The sequence below is a fragment of the Archocentrus centrarchus genome, chromosome 7, assembly GCF_007364275.1.
Source record: "Archocentrus centrarchus isolate MPI-CPG fArcCen1 chromosome 7, fArcCen1, whole genome shotgun sequence".
In the NCBI taxonomy this organism is placed as follows: Eukaryota; Metazoa; Chordata; class Actinopteri; order Cichliformes; family Cichlidae; genus Archocentrus; species Archocentrus centrarchus.
The window spans coordinates 3,437,611-3,464,351 of record NC_044352.1 but is presented as its reverse complement, the minus strand read 5'-3'; the positions used below and the strand labels follow the sequence as shown (position 1 = coordinate 3,464,351).

General features: G+C 42.5%; 1 protein-coding gene across 6 annotated transcripts; it reads left to right on the top strand.

Moving 5' to 3' along the window:
- Nucleotides 1-7,457: 7,457 nt before the first annotated feature.
- Nucleotides 7,458-26,040, top strand: LOC115783242 (tyrosine-protein phosphatase non-receptor type 7). Of its 6 annotated transcripts, none has more exons than XM_030733977.1 (11): nt 7,458-7,545; nt 16,156-16,322; nt 16,477-16,657; nt 17,162-17,246; nt 17,344-17,423; nt 20,766-20,903; nt 21,617-21,817; nt 22,445-22,632; nt 24,255-24,368; nt 24,485-24,563; nt 25,671-26,040. In XM_030733977.1, exons 2-11 carry the CDS (start codon nt 16,216-16,218, stop codon nt 25,791-25,793), a joined length of 1,296 nt encoding a protein of 431 aa, XP_030589837.1. In that variant the 5' UTR covers nt 7,458-7,545; nt 16,156-16,215; the 3' UTR covers nt 25,794-26,040. The 6 variants fall into 6 exon arrangements, 4 of the variants coding, with proteins under 4 accessions (XP_030589837.1, XP_030589834.1, XP_030589838.1 ...); XR_004020195.1 differs by lacking the exon at nt 7,458-7,545 and adding an exon at nt 10,900-11,180 and having other exon boundaries at nt 24,260-24,368; nt 25,674-25,737; XR_004020196.1 differs by lacking the exon at nt 7,458-7,545 and adding an exon at nt 10,900-11,180 and having other exon boundaries at nt 24,260-24,368; nt 25,671-25,731.
- Nucleotides 26,041-26,741: the final 701 nt, after the last annotated feature.

Genomic DNA, 26,741 nt, shown 5'->3' with positions numbered 1-26,741 from the left:
GCACAGGGAGTGACACGGAATCATTCACACGGATGCAAGAACAGGGTTTTCTGCTACTAATGAACTATGAGTTTATTATGACATTCACAGTTCACCTTCAAGGTTAACCTCTACTTTGTATCATAAGCTCTGTGTAAATGATGTATTTTGAACATTTGCGCTGAAGATCCTCTGGTTGTAATTTGTTCTCTCGATAATGAGAAATTTAACTTTCATACTCTTGTGAATCTCAGGCGTGATCCTCTGTCTTTGTGTCTTCTGTAATAATTTCCTCAACAATATTCTAATCAGGACTACATTAAAAGTCCTGTTTAGGCAAAAACAAGATATTTCTAATACTTATAATTGGTTTCAGCCTAAAACATTACCTTTGATAAATATAAGCACATGAATCCTGAAAATAATATTTAATATTCAATGTCCTGTATTGCCTGTAGGAACCTGATTTTCTGGTATTCATGCTGCATGTAGCTCATATATTCATGTATCTGCCTCTTTTTATCTAGTGGACTGTAGCAGGATGGTGTCAGTTCGTGATCCTTCAGTTGAATTACATGTGTGTATTTTTATAGTTCTCTCATTGTGTCAGCAGATGATTTTGTAACTTTATGTTTGTATAGTTCTGCTTTGTGTTTCTTTAGGGGACAGATTTTGACAAATATTATCCAAACATTTCAAATAAGGAGAAATAAAGAAAGGAGAAACAAAACTGATGTTTCCCGTTTTCCTGTCTGGAGCTGCTCTTAAATCATGTTAATAACTCTGTGCTGCCATCTTGTGGCATCGCTGTAAAAAGGCAGTTTGAGCCTCAGTGAGAGTTTGATGCTTCTGCTTAAAGACCACAGAAATTGCAGGATGTTTGTAAATGTTGGTGCAAATGTTTAAATCTTCAGTAACAGTTTATAGATTATATATTTTGTTTTATCCAGGAATGAACTCAGTCTCTGTTGTCTTCTTTTCTGTATGAATGTTTCATTATTTTAGTGCTTTTTTATAGCCTTTTTTTCATGGTCCTGGGTCTAGGACCCGGTGTTTTCTGTTTTATTCTGTGTTGTGATTTTTGTATTTAGTTCCTGTCTCCATGTGGTCCCTCTGACTCTCTGATGTTTCTGTCTGGTTTTTGTGTCAAGTTCAAGTATCTTAGTTCTTGGTCCTGGTCTTCATGTTTAGTCATTTCCTGTTTTACTTTGACAGTCTGCTGTAACTCCTGCTCTGTATTTAGTTTTGCTTCCTCTGTCTTGTTAATGTGATTCTGTTCAGCTGTTTCCCTGGTGTGTCCCATTCCCCTGATTACCTCGTGTGTTTTTATCATCAGCATTTCCTTTTATTCTCTGTCGCCATAGTTTCCCTTGCACTGTGTGTGTCTGTATAGCTGCTGTGGCCCAGCAGGTCTTTGGCAGTATCTGAGTGATGTTTTGGTTTGATAAGCATTTCTTTCCTTTTTTGTATATTTTAGTTTTTTGCATAGATTAGTTGACATCCTTTGTTTGATATCTCCTCCTATTTTTTAAAAATTCCTTTGTTTTCTTTCGCTCAGACTTTTTGCCCCCCCCCGATGTGTAACAATAACCAGTCTGCTCTTAAAGAGCCTGAAACTAATGTTTTCCCATTTGTGAAGGTCTTAAAGCCCTCCAGGATATATTGATCATGTCTCCAGGACATGATCAATATATTCTATACATACTGAATTTGCACAAAAGATCTATGATCTAGATCACCTGATTAAGCTGTTGACATAATTGGGTCAAGGTCAGAGGTCAAGTTTTCTGAACATTTTGTGAATGTGATAACTTGAGAACCAGATTCATACCATAGATTAATCTGCTAAACATCTCAGACAGCTTAGTTCTTCCCATAATAAAGCCATTCACAGAGAGCGATGTATTCTCAGTGGTTTATATTTATTATGATTTCAGCATTTCTTTCTCCTGGTTCTTACTGAGCCATTTGCTTTTGAATCAATATGGTAAATAAAGTCACTGAAGCTGATTTGCACCCATTAAGATCTACAGACTGTAATTATGTGTTAGAGAACTTGTACTTCCAGGGGATTTGTGCCACCTAAAGATTTTCCTGTCAGCAGTCTGAGGGGGAGCGCTGGCAGCTGACGGTATTTTATTTGTTCAGTTGTTGAAAACATCTTTTCGTGCTCAAATGTGGTGAAACTTAGTGAAAATGATCTGATCCAGATTTAACAAAATTTAAATGAGAATCAAAATCTAATAAAATCAAAGTTATTTTAGTTAAACTTTTTAAACCTTGGATAATTACGGTCATGAACAACAGGATCTGTGAGTTATCTCAGTGATTCAGTGTTTGGACACGTTTGTGAGACAGACAGCAGACTTTTTTGTAGCTTGGACACAGATGGACCTCTGTTTACTATTAAGTGCAGCAAGTGAAGTTTGAATATGTTTCAAAGTCAATGTAAAAAAGGTGGCCAAATACCTGAGGAACGTGTAATTTAGACACAGGCCACGAGGGGTCGCTGCTGCATCATTTTATTTTTTGTCTTTTGAACAATTGTGGCACTGAAACCTCATTAGGCTGATATTTCTGCACTGCTTATGTTTAGAGGGCTTTCTTCTTTTCTTCTTTATTTTATTTAATGATGATTATGTTTACTTAAGTCACCAGGATATGAGACATATCTTGAATTCTGGGATTTCCTCACATGTAACCTTTCATTCTTGCTCTTTTAATTGTGAATGTGGCCAAAGTTCATTGATCAGTGTACAAGTGATCCCTGCGAGTCAAAGCTAAATTTCAGACTGCCTTTAGCATCAGATGATGTCACAGATCCTTATTATGGTAATCTCAGACACACAGCCCCAGGAGCACAGGAGCCCCACCCACCTGCTGTTCCTGCCTTCTGTTTGCAAGTGGTAACCAATCAGAAGAACTGTAACTTCAAAGCAGCTTTGTTTTAAAGGAGGAGGAACTAAAATATGTTGTTCTTGACAGAGGATGAAGTGAGGGGCTGCATCAAGGCCATGAATAAGATAAATAAGAGACTGTCAACTGTGACTCTAGTGGAGTCCACATATTAAAAATATAATTTAAAGAATGAACTGAAATTCTTCATGTACTTTACCACCAACAGAGGACTGAAGGCAGAACAAGATCATGTAGCTGAAGATCGTGTGTGTTAGCTGTTGGATGGTTTCCATGCTGTAGCAGTGTTTGAGGATAGTAAACACTTGTTGTTCCAAGGTCTGTGCTGTAGAAATGAGAAAGAAAGATCGGAAACAACAACAGTAACTCCTTCCTTCGGAGGTATTCTACATATTTCCCCCTTAACTGAATCACTGGAACACCCTCCTGAACAGAACCACAAGTTTCACCTCTGAAGACAAAAGCCTGCTGTATGACATATTGTATCTCTTGGACCTTGTGTTGCTGTTGACAGATAATACTGTTACCTTCCTCTCTAATTAATCAGCTCCAAATGTTCCTTTCAGCTGTGCAGATCACAGGATCTATACAATGAGATTTTTGTACAAACAGGATCAAGATTAAAAAAATCTAAAATTTTTAAATCAAACTTAAAATCTAGGATTGAATTTACTGAATATATGCCCTTCAAATATGGAGGCAGTGAAAGCACAACACACAGAAAGAAGCATAACAGGAGGTATTCATTCATATAGATGCAACATCTGTTCATTTAAAATCTATTAAAATACTTTATGAGTGCTCCGGCTTCTTCCTACACTCCAAAGACATGCATGGGTTAGTTTAACTGGTGATTTAAATTGGCCGTAGGTGTGAATGAGAGTGTGAATGGTTGTCTGTGTCTCTGTTAGCCCTGCAATAGTTTGGCAGCCTATCCAGGATGTAACCTGCCTCTTACCCTATGGCAGCTGGGCTACGCTCCAGCCCCACCCTGACCCTGGATAAGTGAAAAAAGATGGATGGATGGATGGATGGATGGATGGATGGATGGATGGATAGATTTATCACCACTCTACTGTTGTCTCTTCTTTTTTATTCCCTTCTTTTCTAGCTTCCTGTCTGATCACAGCTCGTCCTCTTCTCTGTCCTTTCTCTCGCTCTCGTTTCTTCTCCCCATGTCCCATTATGGCACAGATGACAGTATAAACGCTCCCTGTGTCATTAAGGGAATGAATTAAAGTGTTTTACTTCTGAGCTGAATTGCTTTCCAGCGCCGTGCTGAATTACCATAGAAACTAATGAAACAACTTCACAGGGAGCCGCTGAAGTCGGGAGCGCTGCAGCTCGCTCAAACTCCCCTGTCTGATTCATTCAGTCATTTTGCTTTTATTGTTCATGAGGGAAATTTGCTTTGCAGACAGACTAAACGCGCAATGAAAACACACAGCAGCTAATCGCACAGCATCCAGAACATCAGCGAGGTAAACGATGGCGGATGAGAGCAGAGCAATAAGAAGCCACTCGTGAAACCGAGAGCAGTCAGAGGCCTCCGAGGCTGCATCACAAACAAATGAAGGCGAGTGATTGCAGCGCGGACAAACAAGCCCAGAAGTCTTTCACTGAACAACTCGCATGTTTTCAGTCTTTACAGAGGAACGTCTCTGAGGTAGAGCCGATCTGAGGTTTAGGGCAAATAAAGCTGACCTCTGACCTGTGTTTACACACACTGAGACGTAGGATGGAGGGACTGATGGGGACGAAAGTGAAAACAGCTGAAGGGAAACCAGAAATTAGCATCTCCTGAGATTCATGCAGAAGGGATGAAATGAACTCATGTTTCAGTTCTTTATTTAATATTTCTCTTCTTGGCCTCTTTGCCGACAGTTTAATGTGAGCATAGCAGGAAAAACACTCGTTACCCTGAATTCAGAGTGCTGACACTTTATTAAACCAGCCTCTGCAGACAAACACCTGCTGCCTGTTGTGTCCTAAACAAAGCTCCTGTTTGAAGAGCTGAAAACAGACCAGTTTGAGCGGCTGGTTTGGAACAGGTTGGTGTCCATCCAGGAGTAATGGAAGTAGTTTCTGGTATCTCTGCATAAACTGTTACCCCTGTGGCAAAGACCCAGATAAGCAGGAGAAACTCGATGGACAGACGGATGAAAGCGAGCTCAGAAAACACTGGGTACAGTTTTCAGGACAATAAACTAATGCAGATATAACACATGAAAATTGGCTGTCATAAAAAGCCAACACTGCACATCCAAAGTGCCAAATGAGGCTGGCTGCAAAAGCGAGTCAGTCCCCATAGACTCCCACATTAAAATATCCAACTCTGCAGCATTAAAACACATATTTACAGCCTCCAACAATTTTTTTTGTCCTTTATAGACTGCCCCCCCCCCCCCCCCCCCCCCCCAAATAACAACACTTAGCGGGGTGAATTTTTTATAATAATTCATCCATGTAGATAATAGTACGGGGCATGACTGCTTTGATTAACAGGCGTCCTGACAGGCAGCTGATGCTGATCAGTGTCTGTTAGGCCTCCCCCACAGTTTCCAGTCATTACACTGGACCTCTTCACTCTGTGTTCAATCATTTTAATGGACTCTATCACTAACAGGCTATCACAGCTAGCAGGGTGAAACAAATCAACCAAGACGTTTGTGCTTCTGGTTTGGCGAGTAAAATTCTAGTATTTTATTAATTTTGTTAATCTATTACTTAGCACCAATTAGCACCCATACATTATAAGAATATAGCTTGCTATCTAACCTAACATTAGCTTATACAGTTCATCCAACATAAGGCTGCTTAATGAAAAAAGCAGCAGTCAAAACACAAATGCTGAAGTTTCAACACACAGAGTCCAAAACCGGTGGGTGACATGACGGATGCTGCATCCACCTTTTATGGATACTTTCTGTGTTCTGGACACTTTAATAGCAATAAAACATCTAAAGAGGTGGAAAGATGGCATGGGAAGAGAGTGCCAGCGGGTGTGATGGCCTCATGTTGTTTTAAAAAGGGCGGCTGATAAAAACTGCAGTTCCTCTCACGGCCACTGGAGGCTCTAAAAGCTATGATAAAAATGTCCAACTTTAAAACAGTGTTGGCCTCTTCACCCTTCACAGCACCTCTGCTGGGGGTATTATTTTATAACTCATAATGTGGATATTAGTGAGGCTTAACATTAGGGATGTGACTGCTGACAGGTGCAGCTGCCTGCTGGGATCCACCTCCTCTAATCTGACCTGAACCTTTAGTTTAATCATCTGACAAATAATACAGCTTTCTGTGTGGTTCAGACTCTCCAAGATGTTAGTGCTTAAGTTTTGGTGAATTATATTCTAGTGTATTGTTACACATCTCTAGTTAGCAGGCACGGATGTTTGTGGAGTGGTGCATGCACAGGGTGAGATGGAGGTAGATGACCCCTGTGGTGACCCCTAAAAGGAGCAGCTGAGTGAAGAAGTAGGCCCGTGCACCTGTACAGCTTCCTAAACGAGCCTGCTAGCTCATAACGTATTCCTCCACCCTCCAAGTGTGGCCACTTCTGTCTCCAAAATACTAAACATGACGCCGGCCTGAACACGAACACTGAGGTTTAAAAAATGCAGAACAAAAACCCATAAATGACGTCACAGACGCTGCTTATAGCTAGCATATTAAAGCTAGCTCTTTGCAGCTAGCCAGCATAGAGCCACAAACAGCTAAAATATGATTAAATATTGAGTTTAAGTTTGTTTGGGAAGCTACAGAAACACAATTCATCAGGTTTGATGCTCTGATTCTCATATTTCATGTTGTGTACCCGTTCCTGTTGTGACTTTGTTTCACTTTCCGTTTTGTGTTTCTCTTTAACACAGTGATGACCACAAAAAGACACTTGACTCTGAACTCGTGAGCGTTGTTTGGCCTTTTCTAATTGACAGTAAACAGCAGACGGCAGCGGCTAACGCTGAACACGCTCATCAGCTTTTTAAACGAGCTTCTGCTCACAAACTGCTCCTCAGCTCTGAAACATAACCTCCAGCTACACCGTCACATAACTGTGTCCTGATGTGAGAGAGGAGATGAACACAGAGTGTTTCTGTGCAGTTCATGTCTGTGGTGAGTGCTAATAAAGCTAGCAGGGTTAGCCTTCCTGGCTGCGTCCCAGCCGGTTTTAATCCTGCTGATGTTCATCTGACAGCTGGAGACAGAAAAGATGTGGAAAATCAGTTTGTGCAGCCCCGCTGTGAGACACCGCTGATGGCTTAAAACACACACACACACACACAACCACAATAAATACACAAACACAATGTTAAAGCCTGTGGCTCACAGTCTAAAGGGGACCCATAACCTTGGACGAGGGGAATAGAAAGTGTATGTGTACGCAAAAATGTGTGTGTGTGTGTGTGTGTGTGTGTGTGTGTGTGTGTGTGTGTGTGTGTGTGTGTGTGTGTGTGTGGTAATGAGCGAGTGGGTGGGTGCAGAAAAGGAAGTGGCGGTGAAGGTAGAAGTAAAGAGAGAACAACAGAAAGCAGCAGCAACAGATGAGAGAAGGAAGAAGAGAAGAGAAGAAGAAAGAAGAGGAGAGGAAAGGAGGAAGACCAGAAAGGCGGGAAGGAAGGATCGAAGGATACGGGGAATCACGGAGAGGTGAGGGGCGGGGGGGGCTTGCCAACCTGAGTGTGGATGCACTGTGAGATGTTTGTGATGATCATAATTATAATAGGAATACAATATGAATGACAAACTTTTACCACACAAAGTTTATATATTTTATAATGTTGGATGTTTTGTGCATGTGAGGTACCAACATCATATTTAATACGTACATCTGAGACTAATGTGAGCTAAATATTATTTACTTCTATATAAAAAATGATCTAAAAATAGGATTCTCCGAGAGATTTTGTGTTATTGTAAATATGTGTTACACGCATTATGGAAAGATCACGATAATGCAGCTATGTGGTCAAATTTCTTATAGATTTATAGCATGTTCACTAAAAACACCACACTGTAAAATATATAATGTATGAATTATTGTTGTTATTGACTTTGGTTAGTTGTGTCTAAATCTGCAGCAGCTGTTTGTGAAAATTACAAACAACAACATGTTGTAGATATTTCATGTGTTTCTCGTCCCTTTTAAAGTAATTGCAGTATGTTTCATAGAAATATTTAATTACAAGTTAAAGTATTTGTTGACCCGTCACAGCTGAGTGAGTAAATATTTCAGCTGCTGTGACGGCTGCTATAACTGTGATCTGACTGCAATTCAGTTTTGGTTTTGGAAGTAAAATCTAAAATTAATGGCATAAAAATATAGAAGTCACAACATGTGAGAAAACACATGTTTAGCATATTTATGAGCCTTTGCCACTCGGCTGTTAGGACACCTGTAATGTGGGGTGGGGGGGTGGGGGGTGTCCCTGCATGGATAAGGAAAATGTTTTGATAAGGATAAAAATGATGCGAGTCGTGTTCCTTAGTAAGAGTTTATTTCATGTAACCTACAAGCATCAAATAAAGAAGACATCACTGTTCATCATATATCATATCATGGTCATAACAGCACAGAAGGAGACGGAGGGATGATTATTTGTCTTTAACTTTATCTCTAATCATCTATGTGACTACGCCACCTCAGTGATGGTTAGAAACTAATAGTTACAGAGATTAACCATGATAATTATTGAACACTAACCAAAAAGTATTTTTCCTGTGTGGCCTTTGAGCTCGTGCTGGTTCTCAGCCATCAAAACTTTATGCTGTGACCTTCACAGTGACTGATAGTCCAAAAACATCCATAAGGCTCTGAGTGAGGGAACAGTGGTTTTCATTCCCTCCAGATGTTCTCCAGAAACTTAGAGAAGCATTTCTGAAGCTCGTCTTTGTGTTTACTTTACCTGCTGTTACCGCTGATCCAGGATCTGCTTAATGAAGCCAAATTGAGCCCGGTATTTGTTTTAGTCTGGAAACACAGCTCTGAGTTTGAGCCATACTTGTTGTACAGCACATCTTGTATCATTTAGAGGTAAAGGAACCTGTCACTGTGTACTCGCTAAGGTACTGCCATGGTACTTCTGACAGGAAGTATTTATCTGTAGCTTTTTGTCCGTTGCAGCAGCTGAAACCTGCAGGTAGAAATTTGTACTTTACTGTAACCTTTAATATATAAAGACTGACCTTTTTAAAAAAAGGAGCTAAAATACAAAAACATGTTTATGGCAGTTTTACAGACTCGCTGACCAATCAGCTTTATCGTTCATTCACATCTCCACATGCAGGAACCACAAAGGCAGATTTGAACCCAGAGCGTTATCACTGAGCGGCAGCAGAGTTAATCTGTACATCAGTGTGCTGCTCATAAACAAGACAGAATCAAACTTATCAGGATGTATTAAAAGAGAATGTACAATATAGTGCAGCAGAGGGATGGATGGATGGATGGATGGTAACATCATTGTCAGTGTGTGCATTGGTGATTGGCTGTGGAGGTAAATGCATGAAAACCAGCACTGCTTCACATTTATTTACACATTGTCTCTAAATTCAGCTGCACTGAGAGGACGAGCATCAGTCGCTGCCATTATTAGTTAAATGTTAGAACTCATGCGTCCGTTCTGACTCAGGTAAAAGCAGCCATTTGTTTTGTTAACCAAAAACAGAAACGCTGCTGCTGCTGACTAAAATTAACTCTTTGATCTGCAGCCTACGGAAAAGTCTCCAAATGAGTTTTACATGTTTCCAACTGACTCAAGTGCTGAGTTTAAGGCTCCATTGTTGATTTGAGTAAGATTATGAGCAGCCGTCTGTTTTCAGTATCCTAATATAGAATATGTGAAGTGATACGGGCAAACTGCTCAACTTTGTGAGTAAAAGTGTAAACGCTGAAGTTTCTGCTCCTCTTTGGGCTTCTGTGACTTTCTAACCTGACTGAATGAAGATCAGCGTTTAGAGACTTCTGTCAGATTAAGTTTGCTTTATTAGCTCTCTCTTTATTTATTGATAATTTACTAGAAACAGATTTCCTTATGAAGCCTAAGCTGATCTTTCTACTTGGATGTGTGAAGAATATGTTAAATATTACCAAAGTTAACATTTTTGTAGTGAATTGCAACAGTTTTGAGCTACGGTGCATCAAAGTAAACATGTATTGATTTATTGCTGATTCATGCCTGTACTGATACAGCCCCCCGCCTCCCTGTTTATTATTATTACATCCTTTATTCAGACAGATTAACGTCAAATTAAGATTATAAATATCAAGACTGACCTCAGTGACCTCACAAAGTGCAAAGAGTGCAGCTCGTAAGCACGTCGTACTGCACTTGGGTAGGCTTCCAAACACTGGCCAATCAGAAGTGGGCTTTTAGGGAGCTGAAACAGCCAGTCATGCAAAGTGACATGAGTGGAGTTTTTTTTAATAAAATAAAATGTTCCAAATGAGCAGAATGTCCTTTAAACAAAGTCCAACATTTGGGGTTCAGAGGTCCAAAGGACAGAATTTTCCGTAGTTGAGTGACGAGTGAAAAACAGTGCGGAGGTGTGAGGTTGAGTCAGTGCGTTTTCATAAAAAGGGTTGACTTTTAAGTTCCCTCTGTGGTAAATAGCCATCAGTGTCAGGGGGTGCAGGGTAATATTCCTGTTTGTTATTTTGCTGTTTTATATGAATGCGTGTTATATTAGTGCATGTTCCTGTGCTGCTGTTAGCGATGTGTGATTTGACATGAATGATTCATGAGCAGCTGTTGCTGGTGTGTTAATAATCAACGCCTGGAGCATCTCTCTTCCTCTCTTTCATTATCTCTCTATCTGTTTTTTCTTTTGCTTTCTGACTCATTTTCCCTCTCTCTCTCTCTCTCTCTCTCTCTCTCTCTCTCTCTCTCTCTCTCTCTCTCCCCCCCCCCCCAGGTCTCTCTGCCTCTCCCTCTCTACCTGCACGCCTTGAACCGAGGTACTAACAGCCAGAAAAACAGGACATGTCTATTCCTGCTGCTTCTTCTCTTTCTTCCACATAATATTCTGTTTTTCTCTCTCATTTACTATCACTTTCCCTCTCTGTTCACTTGTTTCTTCTTGCCCCTGGTGTGTCAGTAAGTAATCTGTTTCATTTGAGGAAGGTGGGAAAGAGAGAGAACAAATGGAGAGCAGCCATTTATTTCACTGCTAGTTAGTGATTTGCTGAGCCGCTGGTTAGTTTATTAGCTGTGTGGGTAAGTCAGCAGGAGCTTCAGTATCAGAGGAGGATTCACATCTCACAGACCTCAATCACAAACATCATGGTAAGGCTGATCAATTTAAGACGCTCTTCTGTTCTTATCTCTGAAAAACCTTCAGCAACTCGTGTTTTACTTCAAAAAAGATTAAAAAGTTCTTTTAGTTATAAATTAACCAAAGATTCATTTTAGCCATCACGGGAAAATATGCACGACAGGCAGCATTAATGGTTATTTTGGGGTGTGTCCAGGAGCCAGGTGTGTGTATGTGTGTGTGTGTGTGTGTGTATGTGTGTATGTGTGTGTGTGTGTGTGTGTGTGTGTGTGTGTGGGGGGGGGGGGGGGGGGGGGGTCAGATGCCTTCCCACACTCAGCATGATTGGATGGCAGATTGGATGAGTGAGGGGCTTTAACTCAGTATGTTGACTGAAGTATTTCACTGAAGTACAGCTTTAATGTACTTGTACATGAAGTATAAGCAGTTTTTTATATTTTTATTTTTTGGTGCTTTGCACTTCTACATCACGATAGTTTGGATATAAACATTGTATTTTGGCCTCTGTGCAGATTTAAAAATATAAATCTAGAAATTATTCTGTATCTAAAAAGTAACCAGAAATATGTAAGTAATTAAAATCACCTCCAGCTGCAACATCAAAGTGCTGCAATACTAATGAAACAATAATTATATTCCAGGATGTTTATAATTCAGCATAATGAGAACATTTCTTTTGGTACCTGAAGTAAACATTATCTGCTCTCTTCCTGATTTCTTAGTTTCTTGCATGTTTGTCACATTTCAGATCATCAAACAAATTTTAATATGACACAAAGATAACCAGAGAAAACACAAAATGCTGTTTTCAAATGATGATTTCATTTATTAAGGGGCATGGCCCGGTGTAAAAGTGATTGCCCCGTAAACCTGATAACTGGCTGCTGGCAGTAAGAACTGCAGTGACGTGTTTGTGATAACAGACAGTGAGTCTTTCATCGCTGTGGAGGAATTTTGGCCCACTCTTCTTTGCAGAATCATTTTAATTCAGAAACTTTGAGCATCAGCGGCCTGTTAATCATCTCGATCTGATTTAAGTCCAGACTTTGACTCGGCCGATCCAAAATTTAGAGGTGGACTTGCTGGTGTGTTTCGGATCATTGACCTGCTGCATAATCCAAGTGTGCTTGAGCTTCAGGGCACGAACTGATGGCTGGATGTCCTTTTCTGGTAAAGAGCAGAATTCATGGTTCCATCATTTACAGCAAGTCATCCTGAAGCAGCAAAGCAGCCCCAGACCATCACACTATCACCACCTAGTGTGGTGTTCTTTTTATGCAGACATAAAGGGACGCAATCTTTCCAAAAAGTTCAACTTTTGGTCTTGTCAGTCTACAAAATATTTTCCCAGAGGTCTCAGGAATCATCAGGATACTTTTTGGCAAATGTGAGATGAGCCTTTGCGTTCTTGTTGGTCAGCAGTCCTTGGAACGCTCCCATTTTTTGCTCTCTCTCTTATTGTTGAATCATGAACTCTGACCTTAAATGAGGCAAGTGAGGTCTGCAGTTCTTTAGATGCTCTTCTGGGTTCTTTTGACCTCCTGGATGAGTTGTCAATAGACTCTTGCAATAATTTTGATAGCTAAGTTTTCTCCATTTGTGGATAATGGTTCTCATCATGGTTCCCTCATCATGAGTCCCAAACTCAGGTTCTTCGGGCACTTCAGTGATGAAGAACTGTGAGGAAGGCATCCACCTTCCCACATGTTGAAGTCAAAGTGAGTAAGGAGCGGGGCCCACCCGGCTTGTCTGGCGTTTAGCTGATCGGAGGTGGGACAGGTTCTTGTGGTTGGCCCAGACCATAAATGGCTGCTCTAAGCCCTCCAGCCAGTGCCAGCTCCTAAATGTGATCATCAACCTTGACACATAAAGCAACCAAAGCTTTAAGGGTTGCAGGGAGTTTTGTTTTTGTGGCCAATTCATCTTGAATGTCTTCACTTAATCTGAGCAGAACTTTCTCCTCTGCCAGAATCCAGAAATCCACAGCAAAATCAGCTACACTCCTGTTCCCTTGATGTCGATTAAACATTTTTGAGCAGGAAAATCATCAGAGTCTCCATCAATAAAAACTGAAATGCACAGAAAAATGGGATCCTGGCAATCATACGGATGGCAATAAGCTTTATCACGCTCTCCCAGGAACTCTCCTTGATGGGTGAGTGCTTTCCTTCCTGGCTCCAAGTCTGCTGGCCAGATCATTCTGTTAACGCGCAGAGTGTGGTGGTACGGTAAAACAAGTCTTTATTATAAAACACCACGGTCTTTAGGGCTGGAATTGTTTTGTGACTGAGGCGATAATCTCCACGTGTCTCTTCTTTCTCGCTCTTCTGTGAGTGAGTTTCCAGTCTCACACGTTGAATCTGAATCTGCTACAAAGAAGGGAGAGAACAGGTAAGTAATCGAGAACACGATAATCCAAGCACTGAGAACGTTTTAAAGGGGTTACAGCTTACAGTGCAACAATCTGGCATCGACCTGGAAGAAGCTCCAGTCTCTTACTGTCAGACTCTCAACAGCAAACAGGTGAGATATTAGGTGCAGGACTGCAGGTACATGATTAAAGGGGCGGAGACTTTTTTGTACCCCGCCTCTGGAACACAAATCAGTCTCCATTCATGGAAGAGGGAGGGCAGGAGGGCAAAGGATCCTGACAGAGACGTCATCTGAAAGTTAACGTCTCCGAGGATATGAAAAATTTCTCTTTGGCATGTGGGTAAAACAAAAACAATCCCTAATCCTGTACGGGTAGCTCGTAATCTGCTGGCTTTTAAGAGGATAACAGATTATTTTCCCAAGCTGTGAGCTGCATTTGTGCATGATATCAAGTTATAATCTATAGTCCCGTATTAATAGATTACTCAGAACATAAACCATAACCTCAGACTTACAGTAAGTTGCCTCTGCAGCCAGAGACCTATCATTCATTCATCTGAAGTCTAAGAGATATTCAAATAATGTTTATTTTATCTTTTTCTGCCTTTGCGCTCAGAGGTTCCTGTAACGTAAAGCAAGAAGAGAATATTAACTACCCCTGAAAAAGTGGTGCAGCTCCGCTGTCCATCCAGCTCCCGTCTCAACTCGGTCTAAAGTAGCACTTTACTCAACTGCTGCTACCTTACAGCAGGTCTGTGACTGCATAGATAATGCATATGTTCACAGGTAATTCAGGTTTGTTTCAGCTGCTCTATTTCACATTAATGTGTCTGTGGTGTCTCTGTGAATCATCGTGAGCTTGCACTCTTTGTAGCAGAGTTTCAAGCAATCGAGGAGTTGTGCAAAACAGCATGTAGCTCAGGCTCTCTGCAGCTTTCTAAAGGAACTATTTTTTAAGTTCAATCCATTAAAAATAAACAAAAATAGTAATATATGTCATTCCGGACTTTATGTTTGAGTCTATTGACTGCGGTGTGTGTGTTTTTCTGAGTTGAGTAAGTGTAGGCGTGCTGACTTCCTGCTATGAGGAAACTCTCTTCCGATGGAGACACGCTGAAATGTTTCAGGTCCAAACTGATGTGGAAACACACGGAACTGTGATAGTGCACGCACACACACACACACACACACACACATACACACACTTATTTACACATACTTGTTTTCACTTCATCAGGTTTCAGGCTGGTTGAGTTTGCTAACCGGCGCTCCTCTGATCTCTCTGTCATGTACTGATGACAGATCTGTGGCGTCTGACGGGAGCTCTTCCTCATCATCGCATTAATAATTTGTTCAACATGTCAAATGACAACAGCGAACTGTTGCAATTCAGAGGGCTGTCAGCAGTGACACGTGGAGTCTGATCTTTGTTAACGTAGAAGCAACAGAGGAGCAGAGCGGTGAGTGCAAACAGATGTTTTGTTTTTGGAGACGTGGCCACGAAAAAACAAGTGCAATAAAATATGAGCTAAAAGAGAATAAATATCCCAAATATGCCACCATATCTGTCAGGGTTTGTTGAACTGTAGCTGCTTTAATTTTACACAGTTAGTCACATGGGGCTGTAGTCCATCAGCTTACTGTCTGCATATTATTATTAATATCAATCACAATAAAGGTTCTCAAATGTTACCATTACAGTGCATGACTTTTCATACAATTTTGCAGTTTTGCATTATCAGAAAAGCAGTGGAAATATCTGTTATACTAAATTCCCAAAGTCAAAGAGGTTATAGAGGCAAAAGTTTTTCCTCCTCAATAAAATGATAAAAGCTGCAGATTTCTTCTCATTCCTTCCTGATGTGTCTGCGTTCATGAAGGAGCTCAAATCGGAGCTCTACCGGACCAGACCTGAGAGAAACCACAGCTGATCCAAAGTGTACAGACGTGTGATGATCTATATATGAGTTAACGAGCAGCAGTCTAACAATAATGACGCTCTAAGAGTGGAAGGAAAGCAAATTTCTACAAAAATGTGTTGACAGTTTGCATAACAGCTGATCGCCTGCACATTTCACTGATAAAGAGGGCCTCCAGTTTCTTCTTCATGGTTCTTCTATCTCTCACATCAAAGATGCCGTCTAGTCAGATCGTGGATGGAGACGCAGGTCAGAACGCTCTAATCTTTCCATCAGTCTGTCTCGTGTTGCCAAGTCACTGCAGCCTGTTTTACATTTTTGTGTAGATGTCACTGACTGATGTTGCACTTGAATTTCCATCTTTGTGGCATCTTAACTTCAGCGCTTACCATCTGCAGATTTTTTTTCAAAGTTGTGACCCTACAGGTAACTTTACATCCAGTTTCACACATTTACTGAAAAAAAAAAACAAGAAAACATTCTCAAAACTGATTCATGTGCAGTTCGTATCATGTATTAACTTCAGTAACAGTCACAACATCTGCAGCCCAACAGGTTTCAGTGTGGGCGTTCACGCTCAGGTGCAGAGGCTGCTGATTGGTCAGCAGCAGCTCTGAGTCAGCGGCTGTTTCCCGGCTACTGAAGCACTCGATGATGTGCAGAAATGAATGCTCCCTCTCTCTGTGTCCTGCAGCACGCTGTGGTGATGAGCAGATAAGACGAACCCAACTACGCAAACACACTTAAACACACCATGAGCCTTTCAGCAGTGCACTCCTCCTCCTCTCCCACTGAGGACCCAGTGACACCCCCACCCATGACCACACCTCCTCGCAAAGCCTCAGTCCGTCTCCAGGAGAGGTGGGTATTAACTACGCACTAGATTCCTCTCATAATGTTGCTTTCTAAAGATCTCCTATCTCTGTCAAATATCCTCAGTGCTCTGAAATTGTCCTCGTTTTCCCTAATTGGTTTAAAATTGTCTTCTTTTCTTGAATGTTGTCTTATTTTGTAGGCGGGGCTCTAATTTGTCTCTTCTTTTGGACGTGAACACTTTGGGGGTGGAGACTGTATGTTCTGTGTCCACCCCAAAGGAGGTGTGGCTTCAGCTGCTTCACACCTCCTCGCGACCGCTCACGCACACGCTGCTGCAGGAAGCTGCCCTGGACACAAATACCCTGAATGTAGAGTACCAGGTATGCTTATAAATGAATACAACTGTGTAATTACACAATTAAGCAGCGACAAAAGGAGAATGTGAGGTGAAACAATTCAGTTCCGTTTAATTTATATAGCTCCAAATCACAACAGTCACAGTGATTTATACTGTAAAGCAATCAGACAACCCCCTATGAGCAGGCCTTGGTGACAGTGGGAAGGAAAAACTCCCTTTTAACAGGAGGAAACCTGCAGGACGTGGAGCTGTTCTTGCTGTGCGTGCAGTGAGTGCCAGGTCTGGATTCCACACAGACCTGACCACAGTTGTAAAGCTTTTATCTTTTGTCCAGAATAGTTGGAAAATTGTAAAAACCAGCAATGGGTCTCCTTCCTCCTGTGGTACAAAAGCAAAGTTATAATCTTAGAAACACCATTTACTGCAGAATCCTGTAGATTTACAGAATTTCTGCGCCTGTTAAACTCTCTGACGTCCTGTTTTCAGTCCAGTTTTAACATCCAGCCTGTCCCTGTCTCCTCAACAGAAGATCCCTCCCAACTTTGTGAACGCTGCTGAGCTCGATGTTCCGGGACACACGATGAAAGACCGATACAAAACCATCCTCCCCAGTCAGTTCCTCTCCCGCTCATCTCACCTCAGTAGAAAAGCTGTTGATGTTTTCCTTCATTTTTATAATTCTGTGTTTTTTGTTTGTTTACTCCTCAGACCCTGAGAGCCGGGTGATCCTCAGGAACCCAGACGATGACCCGGGGCCCGATCGCTACATAAACGCCAACTACATCAGGGTCAGTCTCAAATGATTTCATGCCAGGTCAACCAACTCCAGACAGGTTTTGAAGGATAGTTGCTGCAGTGATAGAGTCACCCCCACCCCTCACCTGTATTCAGGGGGGGGGGGGGGGGGGGGGGGGGGCTTTCTCAGTGAGTTTCTGTGTGGAGCTGTTTCTTTTTGTCCTGCACAAATGAGCGTGCTGTGGTTTCAGGTGATCAATGTGGGATTTCTTTCCATGTAAAACAGCAGTTTAATATTATGCAACATTTATGCTACTGTTAAAGGTCAAATAATAAGTAGAGAGTGTGAAATCCATTCTGGAGGTGAGTAATTGCTTCTTTTCAACAAAGACGATATGCTCACTGTCTACTTCATTAGGCACACCTCAGCCAATCACAGGGAAGCATCAGGGGGACTGTGGCGTGGTTGTTGGTCTGAGTGTTTCCGAAACTGCTGATCTGCTGGGATTTTCCTCCACAACCATCTCTACAGTTTACAGAGAAAAAGACAAGAGATCGTGTGAGCAGCAGTTCTCTGGGAGAGTTCAGAGGTCAATGACCAGACCGGTTTGAGCTCATAGTAAGGCAACAGTAGCTCAAATAACCACTCGTTACAGCCGAGGTGTGCAGAAGATGGTGGCATAAACAACATGAAAGCGTGGCTCCATCCTGCCTTGTATCAGTGATTCGGGCTGCTGGTGGTGTGATGGTGTGGGGAATGATTTTTGGCACACTTTGGGCCCCAGCTGAGCATCGTTTAAATGCCACAGCCTACCTGAGGATAGTTGCTGACCTTCACTTTATGGCTGCAGTGTTCTCATCTTCTGATGCCTGCTTCCTGTGAACGTTTCCTGGCCTATTTCCAGTACAATTTACAAAAACAGAATGACAGAAAAGTTTTGGTACAGAGTCGAGTGCTCTTATTTTCCCCCCTTATTTTATTTCAGATGGTGGAATTATGGCAGTTTAAAACGAGATGAGGGCTTGTCAGAGGTCCTCCACTGGAGAGGAACTTCTCCTCAGGCCTTCATAGTGCTGGACCCAAGCTGCCAAGCTGGCAGATGCACATGGGATGGATACGAGCTCGTGAAGCTTCTATGACTGTATATGCCACCTATACTTTTAAAATTACACTGCAGATGAAGTTCTTTGAAAAACAGCAGCTGTCATTGAGATCGTGGGTTCAGTAACGTCTTTTCATTCGAGCTGTTTCGTTTTATTTTTTAGTTCTGCATTTAATGAGTCAAGTGACAGTAAAGAAAATATGTTTCCTTCAGGGTTTTATTAAAAAGAAAACAAGCTGATAGAGTGTGTGACAGCGCTGTCACTCTGCGTGGGCGTCTTCTCGTTTGTGTGTCTGCATGCCTTGTGTGTGTGTGTGTGAGTGTGTGCGTGTGTGAGTGTGTGTGTGTGTGTGTGTGAGTGTGTGAGTGTGTGCATGTGTGCGTTGTGTGTGTGTGTGTGTGTGTGTGTGTGTGTGTGAGTGTGCGTGTGTTTGTGTGTGTGTGTGTGTGTGAGTGTGTGCGTGTATGCGTTGTGTGTGTGTGTGCGCGCGCGCGCGTGTGTGTGTGTGTTGGACAGCTAAACAAACAGAAACTCAGATATGAGTCGTCGGTTTGTCAGCGTGGGAGTTTGATAACCAGGAAAACCACAGGAAGTGAGGGAGGAAGTGACATGTCCCCGACTCCCCCTCCCCCTGTCTTCCCTTACGGCCCACGCATCCCTCACACTGTGCAGCCTCAGCTCAATTTGTGTGTGTGTGTGTGTGTGTGTGTGTGTGTGTGTGTGTGTGTGTGTGTGTGTGTGTGTGTGTGTGTGTGTGTGCGTGTGCGTGTGTTTTGTTAATCACAGGCATTTTGACAGTTTTGTAAAGCACCTGCTGCTCCTGCTGATGTGTGACAACAAATAAAAAGCTGCTTTCATTCATCGGCCTGTTCAGTTCAACTCCTGGAATATTTGGACACTTGATGGTTGTTACTGAGTCTTAATCATTCGATTCCTGCCCTGTGAGATCAGGATGCTTTTAAAAGTCGAGGGGATATGATGAAGCTCTGTGACGACAGCAAGTGACATCTTTTTATTTGCATTTGCGTCAGTTTATAGCAATCTGAGAAATGAAACAAAGTAAAGATGTCGGTCAGAGTGCACCGAGGCCTGCAGGAAGAGACTCCTCACATCTGCCTCAAAGACAAAGCAAAAGGGAAGTTTAAATGCAAAAAGGTTTATTGTAAGCAAATGATTCAATAAATGAAAAGAATAAACCAAGCACCCCAAAGGTGCTGCAGCAGCAGGCTGGACCAAGAGCAGACCCACACAGACCCACGCAGACCCATGCAGACCCACACAGACCCACACAGACCCACACAGACCCACACAGACCCATACAGCTCAGGGCTGAGATGGAAACAGAGAACAGGATGTAACACGTGCTTTAAGCTGTGCCTCAGAGATGAAATAAAGGCTGGGTGAACTGTGCTTTGTCTCAGCTGTGATGATGAAAGGTGCCCCTAAAAGTCTCTACCACAAGAACTAATCGCAGACCCGTGTGGTCTTTATTATAAATCAATATTTGAAAGATCACAGAATGAAAATCTCATTCTGCTGTTTGAATTGTGAAATAAAAAAAAGGCTCCAGCCTCGTGTTTTGAACAGTGATCTCTTTCATATCACCCCAACAGAGCACTTCGCTCTCAGACTGCTGGCTTATTTGTGGTTCCTGGAATACTTAAGAGTAGAATGGGAGGCAGAGCCTTCAGCTTTCAGGCCCCTCTTCTGTGGAACCAGCTTCTGTCTCTCACCCCCAACCAGTCACAGCAGATGGCTGCCCCCCCCTCCACCGAGCCTGGTTCTGCTGGAGGTTTCTTCCTGTTAAAAGGGAGTCTTTCCTTTCCACTGTGCTGCTCATAGGGGGTCGTTTGGACTGTTGGGTTTTCTCTGTATTATTGGAGGGTCTTTACCTACAATACAAAGCACATTGAGGTGACTGTCTGTTGTGATTTGGTGCTATATAAATAAAGTTGAATTGAGTTGAATTTCAGCTCCATTTGGATCACTCTGTCTCATTTTTTGTTTCATCTTTTTTTCTTAAATCTTCAGAAATTTTACTTTCTCCAGCAGCTCAAAATGAGCACACACGAGAAGGATTTCACTCCCACAAGACACAGAGATCATTTTTCACTTAGTTTTCTATTTTATTTTTTGCTACAAAAAATTCTAATTTTTATTTCATTGATCACTCTCTGGGGGTTTTAGTGTCCTAGTAACTTCCCAATAAAGCACTTACCTGTAGACGAGGGGCCGTGCAGATTACGTTTACTGATTGATTGATATGAAATTTGATGCTCTTGATGCTGCAGGGCTACAAAGGGGCTCCCAGGGCCTACATCGCCACCCAGGGGCCGATGGTGCACACAGTGGGAGACTTCTGGGACATGGTGTGGCAGGAGAGGAGCAGCATCATCATTATGGTTACGAGACTGAAGGAGAACAATGAGGTGAGGAGACCCAGCTTCTGATTTCCTGTGATCGTTTCATTCTCTTGTGTAATAGCTGTGCAGTATTTGAGTATGTGCATCATCCCCTGCACTGCTGCCACTCTTGAAACACTCACTGGTTGACCGGTTGTCCTGTTTTGCACTGGATCTCCTTCAATTTCTACTTTCAACCTTATTTTGGGGGAACAGGATGAAGCTGCAGGGTACCAAATCAGACATGTGTGTGGTGTGCGCTCTCAGCACACTGGGAGTGGGTGCATTCAAGATGGAACACACAACTGCCGTTTCACCAAGGTTCAGGTTGTTTAAAGTGGTGTTGACAGTGTGACGCAAAAGAGTTTGTGGTGCACAACCACACACATGTTGCACAAAATAACCACAGTGCAGGTCACACACACGTACTCATGCACCTTCCTCTCTATTAAAGACTTTCATCACTGCTGATCATAGTGGAGTTTTGGTGATGTGGCAGATCAGAACTGCAGAACTGACACAAAAATGCAGTTGGCACAGTTCTCAGTGTGGATGCAGAGAGTTGCTGCTGCCACCTGTTGCGTGTACTGCAGGAGCTTTTGTATCACGCCTTGTATTTAAATGTTATATTTTCAACTGATGTGACTTCATTCTTTTATTCCACTGTGCACTGAACTGTGCACTCATGCAACATGCATCTGAATACGGATCTGAACACCTGGCCGTGTGTCTGTTCAAAGAAATGTGAGGTGTACTGGCCACAACCGAGAGACAAGACGAAGAGGGTAAAGGAGGAGGACGAAGACCAGGAGGAGGAGGACGAGCGGAGGGAGGAGGAAAAAGAAGAGGAAGGAGAGACGAGTCGACACGGCAGATTCCTTATCAGAGTGAAGGACAGCCAAGAGAAGGACGGGTTCACGGTCACAGATATGGAGATCGAGGTACAGTGAAGTTTACAGACCTCACTTCTATAAACCACATGAATCCATATGTTAAATGTTTTGTCATTTCTAAAGTTCACAGTCATGTAGACACCAGCACGGTGCTGTTCTCTAAATGGATGACTGGCAGACTGATGTTACTGCAGAGCTGCTTCGTGGTTAAACAAAGATGGACAGATTAGACCTCTGCAGAGTTTTTTTTTTGTTTTTGGGGGGAAACGGCTCTGATTATGAACCAATGAAATGCTTTTTAAGTTTTTATGAGCCTCTGAAAACTCTGAGATGTTTTCCGGGACAGATTCTGAGATCGTCGGTCCCGGAAAAGCAGCGGGTGGAAGCAGCTCTGAGCCGCTTCTGTCGTTGTTGTGCTCTGATCAGAGTCCAGAAATCACAGCATTCCTCTGGGTGAAAGCTGAGCTTCAGTGAATCCAGCATTTATTTGTTCCTGTAACAGAAACAATCATCTTTGCTCAAAAACTCTTTAAATTTAAAAAAGTGCCTTTAGAGGAAAGGCTGCTTTATTATTAATGTGTATATTTCAGAAGCAGACTGAATCACCTGTGTCTGTGCACCTGTCAGGGATCTCAGGTCAGAGCGATAACCTGATCTCTGTTTGCATCCTTTCAGCTACGTTCAGAGCGCAGACACGTCAGACACTACTGGTTCACATCTTGGCCCGACCATCATATCCCTCAATGCATCGCTCCATATCTCAGGCTGGTGGAGGAGGTGGAGACGTACAGCGAGTCCCTCGTACCCACCAGCTCTCAGGAAGTCCCCGCCTCAGGCCCCGGACCAATCATCGTCCACTGCAGGTTAGTTTACCTCAGGGTGGCTCTGTCAGCTCCAAGATGACTTCATCTGACTGCTTCATTCTCACGGTAACCAGGGGACATACTGGTATGTGTCATACGATGCCCAAATACAGTGCGGATTCCCTCACTTCACTTTGACAACAGTTTCCAAGCAGAGGCGTCAACCAATCAAATAACATCTGTTCTAACACTCGAGTGCAGCCACTGTCAAATCCCATCATGAAAACAAGGTGACTGTTGATGCTAAAAATCAACATCAGTGCATCAAAATGAAGGAGACGCAGATCAGTGCAGTGAGTAATGACCATGTTTTTAATGAAAAAAGCTGGTAAAAGGGAGCTAAACAGCACCTGTACAGAGCAAATGACGAAGGCAAGAAGTCTCTCTCACACACACACACACACACACACACACACACACACACACACACACACACACACACACACACACACACACACACACACACACACACACAGGAAGGGCATAAAGAATAGGGAGAATTTACAAAATAAAAGCTCCTGTACAGACTAAGCTCTTCTCTTCTGAAAGGCTCCAGGTAGATTTGAAGGTGTGCAAAGGACAGGAAAAAGAATCCTGTCCAAGACGTGACGCTCGTGTTACTGTTCAAGGCTACTGCGTCAGCTCTGAGAAAATGACTGATTTACAAATTAATAAAAACAGAACTGATTTATACTCATTTATGTTTGATGGCAGCTATCTGTGAGCATTTAAGGACGTATTTCTTTGGCATAATTTTAAATATTTTTAGATTGCGCAAGAAGGGGTTTTACAAAACTTAGTTACAAAACTCAAAAAAGGAAAAAAAAATGCAGTAAAAATGTCAAATGTACATAAAACAAAGTGAGGACCATAAACAGAAGTTAAAACTGTGTAACACAACAACATCAACAAGCTGCTTTTGAAATAGACCAGCTGACGACAGCGTTATGGTTACGGGCGAACAGACGAGAGCGGGCGGGCGTGTCGAAAGCTGCTTCCTGCCTGAGAGCGGGGATAGCTGTCGTAACTGAGCAGCCAACCACAGCAGAGGGGAGAGATAAAAGTGTAGCGTGAGGGGCCTGTGGTGTGACAGTGACCTAACACATGTCTTTGAATGCAAATCACCTGCTGCACGCATGAAAAAACACACATGAAAACACACAGAAACCAGTAATTCTGAGGGAGAAAATAAATCTGCCGTCACTGAGAGTTCATAGAAAAGTCAGCACAAAGGTCACGCATCGCATCGCAGCAGCCTTTCAAGGATCTTTCCTCATAGTTTCCTTATAATTTGCTCCTTTCAGCTGTGTTAAAGGACTGCTGCGAGACGTTTGCCTCAGAAATCCAAATCCAGTATTTTCCTCATTGAAATGCTGCTGAAATAGACAGAGACATCTTGAAATGACGTCCAGACTTGTTGAACAGAAAGCCGAATGTTTCCATGTTGTGACGTGTCTGTTGTTACCAGGGAACTGGTCGTTACAGTAACGCTACATTATGGCAAGTTTTGACTAGACTGGATAATGTTCTGATAAATACAACGATACCCATGAGCCTCAATGCCCTGAAAAGAGTTTCGCTCTGCTGGTCTGCTAACATCTCCTCTGTCCTGCTCTCCCCAGTGCAGGTATTGGGAGGACGGGTTGTTTTATAGCCAGCAGTATTGGCTGTCAGCAGCTCAGAGAAACCGGCCAAGCTGACGTCCTGGAGACGGTTTGTCAGCTTCGACTCGACAGGTGGGCGCGCTCCTCTCTCTGAAATTCATCTCTCCTTTCTGTCCCTCTTTGACATGTAGTTTATTCCCTAAAAAACTACATGTTTAACATGTGGTCTCCACCATTGTCTTGTGCAGGGGCGGTATGATCCAGACTACAGAGCAGTACCAGTTCTTGTACTCCACGCTGGCCCAGTACAGCTCCCAGCTGCAGCAGGTACTCAACACTGCAGAGCTGAGACTGCTGCCTGTGGCCTTCGGCTCTGAGTAGTTGTTAGAAATGCTGAAAAACAGATCACTTGTTTTGTTTTGTAATTTTTCTTTTGTAGATTTATTGCACATGGAGTGCAGTTGCACACACAGCGACTGGCTGCACAATATTTACTCAGGGTTTTGGTCTTAGTGTTGTTTGGCATGTGGCCTGTGTGTAAATCATAGACTGTATATAAAAGGTGGCCCCAATCATAGTGACGTCACCCGCTGGTTTCTGTACGGTGCACTTTGAAGCCTCAGTGTTAGTGTTTTGGTCGGTGCCGTGGTGGGTTTCCAGAGCCAAAAGCGGACATATTTACATGGTGGAGTCTTTAGAGGGTGGAGTGCTAAACAAGAAGCTGGAGATATGACGGTATATAACAGATACAAGCCTGTGAGCATGACCGACTTTAAAAGCCTCCATAATTCACAAAATAATTATGTTACATTCAGTAAGATCAAAGGAACCAAAGGCTGTTTTTCCATAGATTTCTATACAACCAGAAGTCACCCTCTGTTGGCCATTAGAAGGAATGCAGGTTTAAGGCGCTTCCATACTAGCTTCACGTTTCAGAACCAGAAGCTACATCCATCTTTTATATACAGTCTACAGGGATTGGCGCCAGCCTCAGGTGTCTCGTTGATGGACTGCATTGGAGCATGTTTGAAGTGGGTGAAAGCCCCTCTCCACACATTTGCAGGACCATAAATTACACTTCAATATGTGCACCCCCCACCCCCACGCTGCACAGCCCACTGCACCACAGACAGATAGGTATAACTTGTTAGGGACTATTTTCATCAGTGGATTCATCAGCATTTCATGCATATTTGTGGCGGCAGGATGGAGTGGGCGGGAGGCGGTCCAAGTTAACGACAGTTTGTGAGGTAGTAATGAGGAAGGAGAGCAGCTAATAATGAAGAAACACATAACTTCAACCACACCTCAACACACCGAACCACAGCGTCTGACAGAAAACAGACGTCTGTAATTTTGGTTTGAGGTTGTAAATGGTGTAAAAATGATGTGTGAAGGAGAATAAACAGTTATTAAACAGTGTTTTGTATTTAGCAGAACCAGAACCAGAACCAGCCGGCCTCACTGCCTCAGAGCCAGCAGAACCCAGAGGAGCAGGTCAGCATACAGCTGCAGAACCTCGAGCTAGACAGCAAACAGAACAGGAAGAACTCATAGAACCTGGATAACCACAAGTGTCTTCAGAGAAGTCCACGAGAACCCAGCAGCAGAACTTAAAGAACTGAGGCACCAGCAGGTGGACAACTGGGGGGACCAGCAGGACCTCACAGGAGCCCCAGAGGAGCCCCAGAGGAGCTGGTGTTTTGCTCCAATTTGACTGAACAAGTAGAGAATGCGATTAATTAGAACATCAAAAGCACCATGTTCATGATAGACTAATTAAATAAAATAAGACGGGAATATTCATTGACTCCACTGCAGTATTTTTTGAGCAGCTATTTAACATACATATTTATTTAATTTGTTTGACTCTAAATAAGGCCTGTTACATATAAAGACTTTTTAATAATCAGGACATTACACATTTAGAACAAAACGGGCACGTTTGACAATCAGGAATCATTTGATCCGTATGTTCATCTTTCATTATTTTACCTATTCTGTTAATTTATGAACAAACCGTTTGAACCTCATGGAAATCTGCTGATATCTGCTCTGCTCTAGAGGCTACTGTGTAAACAACAACCAAATCAATAAATCATAAAAATAAAGACTGCATTGAGTACTTTTTTAAGAACACATCTAATCCAACAGACCAGCTCTGCATTCAATTTTCTACATTTCAAGTGAATGTTTTAAGCCTCAGTTAAAGTCATGTGAACAAATAAGTGCAGCCAGTGGAAAGATTTGGACAGCAAGCAATCATTTAACCCCCCCATGTGTGCACAGACAGAGCTGGTTCACCTGAACAACACCAGGAAAAAAGAACTGCATCTTCAGCCATTTATTGAGCACAAAAAAAAAGCAGATGTAATATTTTCCAGTTGAAAAAGTAAGATCACTGCCACCATCTCCCCTTAGCAGAAAGAGCTTCTAGTTGGCGTTCAGTTGTGAGAGGTTTGAAGCTCTTTCAGGGCCTGTAACAGCAAAAATGTTCATATTATA

Coding starts and splice junctions, on each gene's coding strand:
- LOC115783242 (XM_030733977.1), top strand. CDS start 16,216: ATGAGCCTTTCAGCAGTGCACTCCTCCTCCTCTCCCACTGAGGACCCA. Junction 17,424..20,765: donor TAAACGCCAACTACATCAGG/GTCAGTCTCAAA, acceptor TTGATGCTGCAG/GGCTACAAAGGGGCTCCCAG. Junction 20,904..21,616: donor GACTGAAGGAGAACAATGAG/GTGAGGAGACCC, acceptor GTCTGTTCAAAG/AAATGTGAGGTGTACTGGCC.